Below are 13451 nucleotides of genomic sequence, written 5' to 3' on the forward strand. Positions count from 1 at the left end.
GAGCGACGCGTACTACTTCCTCGGATAATGAGTTCACTACGCTAACGTTTACAGATTTACCAGCCCAAATATGAGGTCACTAGAATTAAATTAATTATTTAATTGCATACCTAATAAACGTAAACTCAAATATGCTATGTTTTACAAGGCTTAGGTGTAAAAAATTACATCTTACTACAATCATTAAATACAATGACACTATCAAATATTTTAATTCTTCGCATAACTAATTTAAAAGGACTCTTGGTTTCTGAGACTAAAATTACTATATAAAACATATCACATCTGTCATTATCTTTGACAAAACAGAGATAATGTAATAAGTTATAAACAGTCAGTTGGGTCTTAGAAATCGACGATAAATGAAGTCTATTCCTCCTTATTCCTGCACATTCCTTATATTGCAAATTGTAATAGACTTAGTAGGCTTAGAAAAGAAGAAAAATTATTTGACGTCTGCATGAAAATATGGTTTAAAATATCATTAGTTAATAGTTTATAATTAAAATTTGACTGACTTAAAGTCCTATGTCCCCGCAGTGGGGCAGAGGGCGTCCACAGTGCGCCGCCAGTTCGCTCTATCCTGGGCTCTGCGCTTGGTCTCGGGCCATGTCAGCCCAATCGCGTTCATTTCGGCAGCTACTGATCGCCGCCAAGTTTGTTTAGGACGGCCACGTCTTCTTGTTCCTAGCGGGATCCACTCCAGGACCTCCCTGGGAATATGACTGGGATCCCTACGAAGCGTATGGCCGATCCATGACCACTTGCGGCGTTTAATTAAAATTTAATAATTCTTAATTGTGTAGAAAATAATCGAATTTATGACTTTAATTAATTTAGTTCGTCGCAAACACAACATGCGAACATTTTTAAAACACAATAGCTATTGTATTGAAGTCGTAGTCTCAGGAATTTCTTCGTACTTTTCCTTGTCATCTCCACAAAAAATCATCACAATTCCTCTTGGATATAAAAAGGTGAAACTATTCGATAAACGATCGCATCGGGGAAGGAAACCAGAGACACATTTTTTTTGTTATTTTTAAGCAAATCTTGTAAGTATTATTGTCATTAAATTATAAAACATTATTATTAATTTACAACAGAGCTTTTAAATTTTAGCCTACAATGCAATATGTTTGCGTCTTATTTCCTTACAATGAAGTTAATTAGTTTTAAAAAAGTAACTAACATAAATCTTAACTCTATAAGCTTTATCCTAGAGTGCAGTGACCTGTAGTTAAAAGCGTTTACACTTCACAATAAAACTTAAAGGATTATAGGTGGTAATTAAATTAAAACTTGACGACCGGTCCGCTATTAAATAATAATAGTCTCACTAGAGTATTATTAAATAGTATAATTGCGGGAGAAATATAATAGTTCTCTAACTAAGCACTTCATATAAATAACATATCCGTTACAGTCAGTATTTATTTTATTTTAATCTCAACGATCATCATCAGCTCAATATAGTCCTCACTGGGGGACTCGCAGCCCATCCTATACTAGGGGTGACAAGGCCATAATCAACCACCAGCTAGCTTAGTGCGGGTTGATTGACTGATGATTAAAAAAAATTACGACTGCGCTTTTTTTAAGAAGTAATCTTTTTGAGCTGTCTTATGTGGTAATGTTTTTTATTAACACGATATTTAAAAAAAAACGCTTAATCATCGAGACAGCCAACTACTTTTTTCACCTTCATTGAATGGTCATAAAAATGTAGTAAAAGTTGCAAAAATGACTGTTAAAAAGTATCCGCCGAAATTAAGCGACACAAATTCTAGTGTAGAAATGTGATGACCCTAATCGTTGTGTCTATTATAATCCACTCTCAGATCGGAACCATCGACTAAAATGATAAATCGTAAAGGGTAAACATGCCTCTAGAACTTTCTCCTTGCGCGAACATTTGAATGTTATAAATGCATTTAATTTATCTTACTGACCTACGGTAAAATTACTCCATATCTTAACAGGATAGATGTCTGACTTTAAGGAATTGTTTGACATGACTAGCTGATTATGACACGCACGCGACTTCTACCGCGCGGTATAAAAAAAAACTTTATTATAAATATGTTCTAGATCTATTCTAAATTTCGGCGTGATCCAGTCAGACGTTCTGGGTATATAACAAACTATCCATCTATCCATCCAAACATTCGAATTTATAATATTAATAAGATATATTATCTTAAATGTCTTTGCCTATGACGAATAACCCCAGTGATATTACATGCAGATAACCTTACGTGATTAATGGTAGGTAGACAATGTTTTTTGATAGAATTTAACTTATAGAGATAAAAGATTATAAGTTACCAAAACAATCATTCAAAATTCATCGAAGTTTATTTGCAAAGACGGATGCGTACAACTCATACAACCTATCTGAATAGCATCTATTGTAGATTTACACTCGATAAAAGTAATGATAATACCATATACACAAACAGAGAATAGTATAAACTTATATAAAAACAGCTAAACACTCACGTATATTCGTCCGGTGGCGGCACCGACCAACCCTGAAGAAGGGCCCCCGATGGGCTCGAACGTAGTCACGAAAGTATGAATAATTTGAGAAAATAGAATTTTGATTTATTTGCATATTAGTTTTATGGAAAACATTCGCAATAAAAGCTATGTCCTGGCTTTCGTGTCCAATGTAACTTTACACTCGATTTTCATCGATTTAGAACTATCACATCCAGAATCCGTTTATTGGTATCAGTATTTCGGTTACTAGTCCATTTATCTATCGTTTTAATCTTATCCGTGCCGTAAAACCGAAACAGATGAGTTTTTTTTTATCGAACAAATTAAAGCACACGCTACAAGATGGACCGGACTTTCACTATTTTTTTTTATTAAACTTTAATTGATTTCAGAACGTTGATAATAAATTAGTTTTGATTGTAATAATTAGACGAAATACAGTTACATTCAATGTGTGTCAATATTATTTTAAGGTCATGATAATTCATTAAAAAAAGCTAAAAGATACGCATCCGCTTAGAGAACATAGAAGATCTATAAATAAGATATTTTGTTAGATTGGCTTTCATTGCCACGACATCTGTCCAAAAACACATCGTCAAATCATCTTTAAAAAAATCGTACATGTGTTTTAACAGTGGGAACCGACGGTTATAAAAGTTTATGTTCGCAATAGTTTACGGTTTTCTCTGTTGCTGAGGCATTCGCGTTATCTCATAACCCGCTGCAGGGCCACATTCTTCGCAATCCATTCGCACGCATCTGGGACTTTAGAATTACAGTATCTACTAATTAAGAGCAATTAGCGATTGCGTAACTCTGTATAACTGTTTATATCATTACATCCGTTGTTACTTGCAACGGGAATAAGTGAATCTTTATTTGAAAACTAGCTGTTGCCCGCGACCACATCCGTGCGGAATTAAAAAAAAACTTAACTAGTGCCCTATTGGTTCTTTTAGACTATGTTCTATATGTATGAAAAATTTCATCAAGATCTGTAAAGTCGTTCTGGAAATATCTTCAAATAAACATCCATCCATCCATCCATATTAGTAAGAAGTAAGATATATAGACAACCTTTTTACAGACTTTTTTTTGATGATTTCTTTAACTACTTTTCAGAGATGTATGTTTTTATATAACATATTTGCTTTTATTAAACTTTAAGAATTAAAACCTTACTCTGGTATTGATTTAATTTAGAGCATCCGATATAGCAGTAGGAGAAATCTGTCGTTAGTTTGAGAATCATAACATGGATTGTCCGCACGTCAGCGGAGGTAATTTTTAATGTAACGTTTATTATGTCAAAGTGTATTTAGGTCAGTTAGTGGGATAACTCTTAAGTTACTTTGGTTAATTATCAATTTAGCTAACCCTAAGCCAATACAACTTAAACAAAAATAATAACATAAACTTTAGAAAATTATAAAATACGTAAATTAAATAGCCCTAATATATATCAGGATCTAAATTATACAAAGGCCTGCTTTATCTGTGCATAAACTGTTTAATTGTGTTACAAAGTAACGCTAATCAAAGTGGAATATCAGAGAACATGAAACGAAGCCACAACGGTAAACGAGAAGTAAAACGGACTTGTTATTGTTACATACTCGACCATTATTTTGCAAAGATTTAAGAACTATACGAAATTAATTATAACCTATATTTTAATTAGAAAGTGACTATATATTCTATATTCTTCAATTACTGTTATTCACATTACATTGAGAGAGAGATTCAAAGATATGTGTGAAGTCAACCAACCCGCACTTGGCCAGCGTGGTTGACTATGGCCTAATCACCCTTAACTTAGGTAGTAACTTAACCCTCGGTGGGGACGTACTGTGATGATGTTGATGACATTACATTGGCCGAAAGAAATATAAATGAAAATGCAAGTGTCAAATCACTGTTAAAAAACTTAAAAATATAGTTTCTAAAGCTAGAGAGGGTTTATTATTTTGTTAAAATGTATAAAATAAAAAAAAATAAAGTGCGCAACATCAAAAAACAATTTTCTATTATTTGCCGCCGTTTCAATCGCGCTGACCGCTAAATTAACCACAACGTCTACGTGAAATAATGTTGTTACCATCATAATGTAACCTGAACATGTGATTCATCGATCTATACCTATCCATATATTTTGCATCAAATAGTTCAGAGCTTTGCAAGTACATACTAAAAAATTTCTTTGACTATCTCAAAACAGAAAGCACGACTTATTTTGAGTCATAAATCCACCTATCCTTTCGTAAAGAGTTATGTTTAATGTTCCTATTTTATTTGTCTTTCAGGGTCCGTGGCTATGTGCTGGGCGGTGGTTATATGGCTCTTAGTGGCCGGGAGTGTGCACGGCATCGCCAACAAAGTCATCGACGTGGCGACCACGTGTGACAAGAGTTCGATCGCCGTTCACATCATCATGGATCAGCCATTTAAAGGACTTGTTTTCAGCAAAGACTTCTCGAGAGAGTGTCGAGTACAAGGTAGAGCATACATGCATTTAACTCTATATTTTTCTCAACTTATAAAGAAAAAGTTAACTTTGTAGTATTGTCAATATACGCTCTTAGACCATAACACGGAAAATATCAAACTCTTTTAGGGAAATTACAAAAGAAAGTGTCATTGAATCTACCGTCAAACGCCTGCGGAGTACGTACATCTACTATCAATTCGACGGTGGAAGAGCCCGATGATAATGAGGACCTGTACTACACGGTGGAGCTGGTTATACAAATGGACCGTCAGCTGCAGCAGTCCTCCGATCAAGAGTTAATGGTGAGGTGGGTGCAGATAAAATCATTTCATTTTTTGCTCTTATATACATTTGCTATTACATTTCAATAGGCGTTTAAAAATTGTGGAATACCTTATTATCTGAAGATGTATTTCAGGTGCAAGCTGAAACCACCTGCCGTCAGGATCCACAGCTCAGCACTCGAGGGCGTCATCAGCACGAAGCTACGAGAGATGACAAGTAAAGAAGCTAAGAAAGTTAGGTAATTAAAATTAACTTTTATGAAGATAGGACATTTCCCTAAAGTGCGAGTACTAATCTCTTTAAGATATGAGTGCGATTTGTAGCATACCCTCATTATTTGTATTTGTTAAGGTTCTAATCTAATGTAACCTTTCTTACGGTCCTACTTACCGACAGAACGGGTCGTAATCGTCAAGGCTTCAACCCAGCGGAGGCGGAACAGCGACAGCAGTTGGTGCAGGCGGCGCGCGCCTGGATGGAGCTGGCGCCCACCGCAGCCGCCGCAGAGCCCGCCTCCGTCGAGGTCGGCCAGCCCACGCGGCTGCTCATACAGTGTACCTTGCCTGGTGAGTACAATATTTCTAGATATAATAGATATCAAATTAGACCAACATTTTAAAAACTCATTCATCGTAACCTTCTTGCCTTAATCTTTGACTTGTCTAGTTTTATGAAATTGTTTGAAAAAAAATGTTTATCTTTGAATTCGCTCAACTTACAGTTGGTGTGGGCCTACGAATAACAAACTGCGTCGCGCACGACGGCTTAGGAGAAGCGTCACAGAAACTTCTAGATGATGCCGGCTGCCCCATCGATGAGGCTATCTTCAGCAGCCCCACCCTTCATGAACATAAGCACCGCGGCCCAGAAGTTGATCTTTCCGACTTAAAACCTGTCGATCCTCAACAAAATATACAAGAATCTACAAAGATAAAGCAGATAAAGAACGACCCAGACTACGCTTTCAAGAATATTATGACATATCAACATGCTGTAGTCACTTTCGCGGCATTCAAATTCCCAGATAGAGCGAAACTACATTTAACCTGTGGGGTGGAACTTTGCAAAGGAAACTGTCCAAAGATAGATTGTAAAGCTTTGAGAAGACCGCAGCAGACCAGAGACGGGCTGCTAAGGAAAGCGAGGCTGGACAAAGATGCCAGAGGATTGGTTATTGATAGGCTAGAGGTGTACAACAGCATAGAAGTTCTTGCGCCGAACATTGAGCTCGAGGACGAAGCATCAATAAGAGGTATGTCTTTTTATTCTAATGAAGACCAAGTGAATAAAAAAAACCATAATGAATATGTAGATAACGATGCTATTAACAAATAAGACGGTTACAAACATGGAGAAAAATACAAATTTCGCTTTTCCATTCTTTTCTTTTTTTTCTTTCCCTCCTTTTTTCTTCTTTTTCATCCTTAGTCCTGCAATGGTATGGTTGACAGTGCATCTATAAATCTGATGATGATTTTACAAAATTAAACGACATGCTTCATAAATTTCTTGTTCCAATAAACACTAAACAATCAAATTTCGTTACAGGGTCGAGAAGAATAGACGGTGACAAAGATGAATTCGTACGAGGCTTCTCTCCAGGAGACAAAACGATATGCTTATCACCTGGCAAAATGGCTCTTGCGTTTTGTGTGTTAGGGATCATTTTTCTATGCGCTATAGCTGTCGCATTTGCATCATTAGTGCGAGCGAGAAGACGAATGGTTCGCGAACCATTGCATACGTCTCTCTCCTTCTACACCGGCAGCAAGAGTTTGTTCTCTTCCAGTGAGAGTTCCAGTTCTGGTCTAAGTGGGAGTAAACTGTTATTAACCGATAGTCCTTACTTAGATCACCATTCATCTTCTAGCAATAACTGGCCTTATGCAAGAGCGTTTTAAACATATTAACGATGTAAAAAATATATCAGAGCAGAGTTTTTAATAAATTTTGTTTTTCATAAATACACCTAGAAATTAGGCAAAATTTTAATTTAAATTGCCTTTAATAATATGTACTAATCAGAGTTTGTGAATATATTTTTTTAATTTGTTATAGACACAGTAATATTGTTAATTCAGTATATTTCAATGGTGCAATTAATTCTTATTTTTTAACGTTATTTTCAAACAGTGAATGATATTAGCGAACTTTTTAATACTCTTATGAAATATTGGTGCTTGTGTTGAAATTATTAATGTACGATTAATTTAAAACAAATGGGATTGTTTTGTGGGAAGACTGTCCGATGAACATTACTCTAATGATTAGTTTGATGTTTAATTTATTTTTATTGTCAAAAACATGCTTGAGGTGGTGCTTTTGATAGAAATACATAGGGATTTGTAGAAAGTCCTATGTATAATTTTTAGAGATTTAAGGTAATTTAGGTTAATTCATCAGGGAATGTTACGGAAAAATATAATTTCGATTACACAATACAAGGCGTAATAGCAATTTTGTAAAACTTTTGTAACGTTTTACATAATACAAGAAGAAACTGGCCACATAGCTATATTCTCAAGATAATAATATATCTTATTAATTTCGTATGTAACATATTAATTATACTTAATTAAAGATATAGAATTGGTAATTAGCTATTGCTATATTGCTACTTCAAAATGGTGGCGGTTGAGATCGAGTTGAATATTAATTTTTATAAAAAGTCATTAGTGCCACCTCGAAACAATATAATTTAAGTTTTTCTTCATAATTTTAAGACTAAGAATAGGATGACATTGTATTTGACGAAATATTTATGTTTAAATGAATCATATATTGTGATAAAAAATAATGTTATAGAAAAATAAGTTTCCTTTTTATAATTTTTTTAATAAAGAGATTACAAAATCGACTTATTTGTTTTATTTCGTTATTCCGTAAACATCATGAACTTACGTAGGTATACATTTTTGTAGAAGTATTTGAAAAGAAAACATATTAGTGTGAAGCATGTACTCCTAAGTTAAAAAAGGACGGTATTTAAAGAATTTCATAAATCTATATTTGAATCACATAACATAGTTATGTATTTTATTTTATCAAACAAAATAAATTGAATTGTAACTGTAACGCTCAACTTACGTTTTATATTAATTTTTCCTTGTATATTTAATGAATGATTTGGTTTTGAAATGTTTATTGAATGGATGACACAACAAAACATTTTTATGTTTCGAACTTCCGAACGTGAACGCACTGCAATCATTCATAGACTAAAAAAAACACTTCTTTATCTATGACACAACATGACATCATGCTTGTCAAAGAATATTTTTCCCGCCGTCAGAATTCTCTTAATACTTAAACTGGTGATTTCTTTCCTTTTCATTTTTTATTTTGTGGAACAAATTTTGATAGAAAATTTCAGTTCACCATCTAAGTATCGCCAATTGCATTAATTTTAATTTTAAAGAGGAAGTACTACAATTTAGCAATACAGTATTTTTGGGTGTGAACCTAAATTCGACAAATTTTCATTTCTCGGATCGTTTTAAAAATAATAAAATTTGCATGGATAGCAAAAACTATTGTTTAAAATCCAGACACAAGACATAAAAAGGTTTTTACTATTTATTATAAAACACGGTAAAAAACTGGTTGTGTGGCTAAGCTGTTCATCACTTAATCTATGACGTGGGTGGTAAGGTGATGCTTTCGCGGCGATCTTTTGCCTCGCCTTCGACGCCCGTTCGTACTCGCAGTCACGGATGATAATTTGGAATTTTCTACATGAATAGTGATTATTACTGAAGCCCTACATTAAAAGTGTACGTGTTATGTTAATAAAACCGCAAATTGGATAAGAAATTGTTTTTCGGTGTGATTGTGCAAGTGAATTCAATTTTGAGGTAAGTAGGTACTTCGGCCTATAAAAAGGTGTTATATTTTGTATGGAATTAAGACGGACGAATTTTAAGTGATATCATATTAATCTAATTAAAATCGAAGTGTGGAAGATTACAATACTTGTTTCGTACCGAAAAGTAAATTCTTAATAGATTTCGGTCTACAGGTTTTAGCCTTGTAATTTCTCATTGAAGCTTTTTGCCGCATCTCAAATGTAACGATTAAATTTATTCTCGGAATCATATTTATTGCTTGGATGAGTTAAAGTTTATTTAAAAACGGCCTAATATATTTAATAATAATTTTTAACAAATACATAAATGTAATTTTAATTTTACCCGACCATGTTCAACAAACAATTTTCAAAGTTGAAAAATTACAAAGCTAAACAAGCAGTACCTAGACATAAATCTAACAGATAAGTATTGTGAGTAATCATAAATTCAATATAAGTCAAGTGGTTGTGCAGTAAATGGGGTGTGACAGGTTGCTATGCATTGAATAGTTTAACATACAACATATTATAGCGAGGAGATTTATTTGATGGCTATAACTTTATACTAATTAAAATTTAGAATATCAGAAATAACTTTTATTACTAAATATGTATGTATGTACCTCATATGATGATGTAATGGTAATTAATATTATCTTGAGTACTTATTAATTACAATACCTATATTTTAGTGCTTGATTTTTGCTTATTGGTTGCTTGTTAAAATATTTGTATAAATTATTATTATTTAATTTTTATTTACATACATGAAATATCAATCCGATATAAAACATTTGATTGTTTCTGATTACATAGGCTATATTTATTACTAGATTTAACTACCTATATCTAGCAATTTATAATATTTTAGGTTAAAAAAGTACCTTCCAAAACCTGCTCAAATTATCTGACTTCAATAAGCAGAGGTTTATAGTCAGATAGACTATCTTTTGAAGTATAGAAATAATAATTTTTAGTCTAAATTTGTGATAAGAGTTTGCCAATTACTAATGTGTGCAAATAAAATATGATTGTGAAAATTATAATACTTACTGATAATTTCTGTACTTATCAAAGATAACACACAAGATGGCTTACTGCCTCGTAATATCTTGTGCAAAGTATATGTTTTAATCCCCATTTCTTTGGGTGGCGGCACCAACTAGTTTCAAGCCCATCGGGGGCCCTTCATCAGGATGAGTGGTACTGGTATTATTTCCGGATGCGGCCCGTTGCTCACTATAATAATATATGTGAGTGTTTAGCCGTGTACATATGTCAGTTTAGTATAATGTCTCACGAAAGTTTGAATAATTTAGTGGGTTATTATTTTTAAAAGCAATGAATGATTAAGACAGTACTTGTTGGAAATATGTTGCTATTTTCTTTATAAAACACATCATAGAGCATTGATTCACTGGATATTAGTTGGCAGATTGTTTGATTATTATGTTATTCGAAAATAATGTGAAATTTAGGCTGTTTTCTTGTCTGCCCCATTATTGAAAACTTATGAAACATACTCAGAATGGCATTTTTTTATAATTCTTTCTGGAATTTATATTATATAATAACACAATATATTATTAAAATTTATGCACTTAATATGCAAGAAAAGGTTTAAATATAAACTGTTATTTTTTCACTGGATTAAATTCACCAAAAGTATAAATGCAATTTTACATTTACAATAAATAATTCATGAATCATTATGCAAGGGGACTCAAAACCTGCCGGTGACTAGTTTGTCATGTAAACTTGCTTCAGTGCATGAATTCATTTAAAAATTCAATCTTACTTTGGTAAAATGTTAATCTATGACTTTGGTATGATTTAATTATTAGTCGCTGTTCACTCTAGACTAATAAATAACTACTATTAACTAATTACTGGGCATTTTTAATCTAATTATGTGGGCACGAGTGCTTGCGTTCAAATACTATGAAGGTTCCTTCAAGAGTAGAATGAACAGGCACACAAAGTATCAAATACTGTCTACCAACTTCATCATCACTTAACACTGGGTGCGTCAAATAAGAGTTTATCTAAAAAAAAAACATTTTGGAATATTTATACGATTGTTGTAAATGTCCGAAATGTTTATGTTACCCATAAACCCGAATTGCCAGCATTTTCCTGTAAATTCAAATACTTTTGACAGATTTCTCAGTCGCCGTCTGGGGCGTGTGTGGGGTCGGGATGTTTCGACGAGCAAGGTCGGGGCGATAGGGGGAAGGGATTGGGGAGATCAAGGCCTCAATTTCTCTAGACTTCCTGCCAGCTGGATTTACCTGGGAAACTTCGATTACGTAATTTGCGGCATTGATTTTATTTTATTTTAAAAATATCCTTTCATTTATCTTTTTTACTAAAATTTTTAAAGTAATTTCTTGTTTATTTGTGATAATTTTACGTAATTTAGAAAATATAAAAAAGTTTTTATGTTCATTTATATAATTCATTAAACATTTTAATACGATTATACATAGAAGCCAAATGGGTTTGGAAATCGCAATTTCTCCGAAACCTTTTCATCAGAACCATACCAAAATATGCTATGGCTTGGCAATAGCCAGATAAATGACCTATACCTGTTATAGATTTAAATGTTGCTATGTTTCAAATGTAATGATTTTTTCTGTTCAATCATCACACCTCAAAAGCGGGATACACCCTACCCTGGGGGGTGGGAAGTAGGAGGGGCGTGCGTGCAATAGGGACATGCGGCTCGCCGGCGCCAGGGGCCCGCGCGATCGATAGCCCGGCTCACTTCGTACAGTTAGTGTCGCGCTGAGCGCTCGTGTCTTAACATCCGTGTTGTAGTGTTGCCATAGAATTTGTACAAGTGCTGTGAGTGTTCGTGTATTGCTTGCGAAGAGATGAGATAGTCCTCGAACTCGGGTATGTTCTAATTCGATTTAGAAACTGAAATATCTTTGAGGTTGAGTTGTGACTCAATTGACATTAAAGTCCTCGAAACCTAACATCTTACGTTAATGGAACGATGATTAAGAAGTTTACTATGTGTTGTGTTACGCAAATAAGTTCATGCTTGTAGAAATCGAGAAATTTTCAACGTTAATGTACGTCCTTTTGCTCATTTCTGTGTCAATATATCCATTAATTCCACGCCCTCTGGTGACCTAGAAAGATTTTCGCTACATTTAGCTCTTGCGGTTATTCGTTGTGACTTACAAGCAAATATTATTACTGAACTTTGGAAGATTTTTAATACCGTTATTATTACATAGAAGTATATTTATAAGGTCTTGGTTTTATTCTTAAGGATTATAACAACTTTCGTAGCTCAAAACATGATTTTGCAACAAAAAAATCTTTTGTTGGAACCTTAAATTCTCAAATATACACTATTTAACCGATAACTTCAAAGTACTACGGCATATAAGTATTACAGAACTGCGGATAGCTTTATTAGCCTCTAGGAAATAGACTTGGCAATCTAATTGTGGATAGACTTTGCCTAACCTACTTGGACGCCAGCTGCTGCCCCCCCAGTATTCACCCTTCCCCGGTCACCCCCACATCGAGGTCAGTTGCGCAGCCGTATCAATGATCTGTCGACAACGGCAAAGGGTAACGTCTGCTATGTATCGAGTTATGTATTTGCACTAAGGAAATTACATTTTCATCGTATATATATATATATATTTTAGTATCTTATTCATAAATGTCCCTGTGATAAACTTAAATTAAACATATAAAAGTAATGACAAAACGTTTTAAAAGATTGTTTTTATTCTGTAACACAACAATTAATTTTTTAAGAAAGACGTCCAATTAGTGTCTTAAATTTAGAAGAATTTTGTCTCTGGTTTGTCTCAATTTCAGTCAGTTATTTACGTGGGATAATGCGTATAGGACTTACAACAGTGCGCATTTTTAAGGACAATATAAGATTTTAACATAAAACTGAATCAAGTATAAAAATGTTGTTCATAACAATTTAGTGGGAAGATAGTGTACCGTGGAGGTCGGTTATCTCATAGTATGATGTCATACATCGCTGCATACCTTTTTGCAGTTTTTGCGCGTTGTTATTGCAGCGTGACGTCATCCAGACGTCTGGGAACCGTCTCTATTAATATTAAGATAATAAACCATTATAAAATTATGATATTTTAATTGATTTATATCAAATCGTGTCAATCGTTATGACTAAGAATATTATTTTCGGATTGTATTTTAATTACAATTAATTAAGACACAGTTATTATATTTTGAGCTATATCTAGTGGTTTAACTTACTTCATTATTCCCAATCTTTCATACATATAGATTGTCGAATCAATGTCATAAACATTC

The 13451-nt window shown here is 33.7% G+C and overlaps 2 protein-coding genes across 12 annotated transcripts in view; both read left to right on the forward strand.

The window, feature by feature from the left end:
- Positions 1-4817: 4817 nt before the first annotated feature.
- cyr (cypher) lies at positions 4818-8097 on the forward strand. The gene is made up of 6 exons (XM_013317508.1): positions 4818-5003; positions 5123-5303; positions 5415-5519; positions 5678-5847; positions 6003-6533; positions 6830-8097. Exons 1-6 carry the CDS (start codon positions 4823-4825, stop codon positions 7180-7182), a joined length of 1521 nt encoding a protein of 506 aa, XP_013172962.1. The 5' UTR covers positions 4818-4822; the 3' UTR covers positions 7183-8097.
- Positions 8098-8928: 831 nt separating this feature from the next.
- beta-Spec (spectrin beta chain) overlaps positions 8929-13451 on the forward strand; it is a 50505-nt gene continuing 45982 nt past the window's right edge. For 10 of the 11 annotated variants that reach the window (XM_013317377.1, XM_013317383.1, XM_013317388.1 and 7 more), the window contains exon 1: positions 8929-9135. The gene's annotated coding sequence lies outside the window, so the exon portion shown is untranslated. Of the gene's footprint in view, positions 9136-11899; positions 12030-13451 lie in introns of those variants that run through there. The other variant, XM_013317378.1, reaches the window with a different exon arrangement.

The sequence above is a fragment of the Papilio xuthus genome, unplaced genomic scaffold (genome assembly GCF_000836235.2).
Source record: "Papilio xuthus unplaced genomic scaffold, Pxut_1.1 DF826938.1, whole genome shotgun sequence".
Lineage (NCBI taxonomy): Eukaryota > Metazoa > Arthropoda > Insecta > Lepidoptera > Papilionidae > Papilio > Papilio xuthus.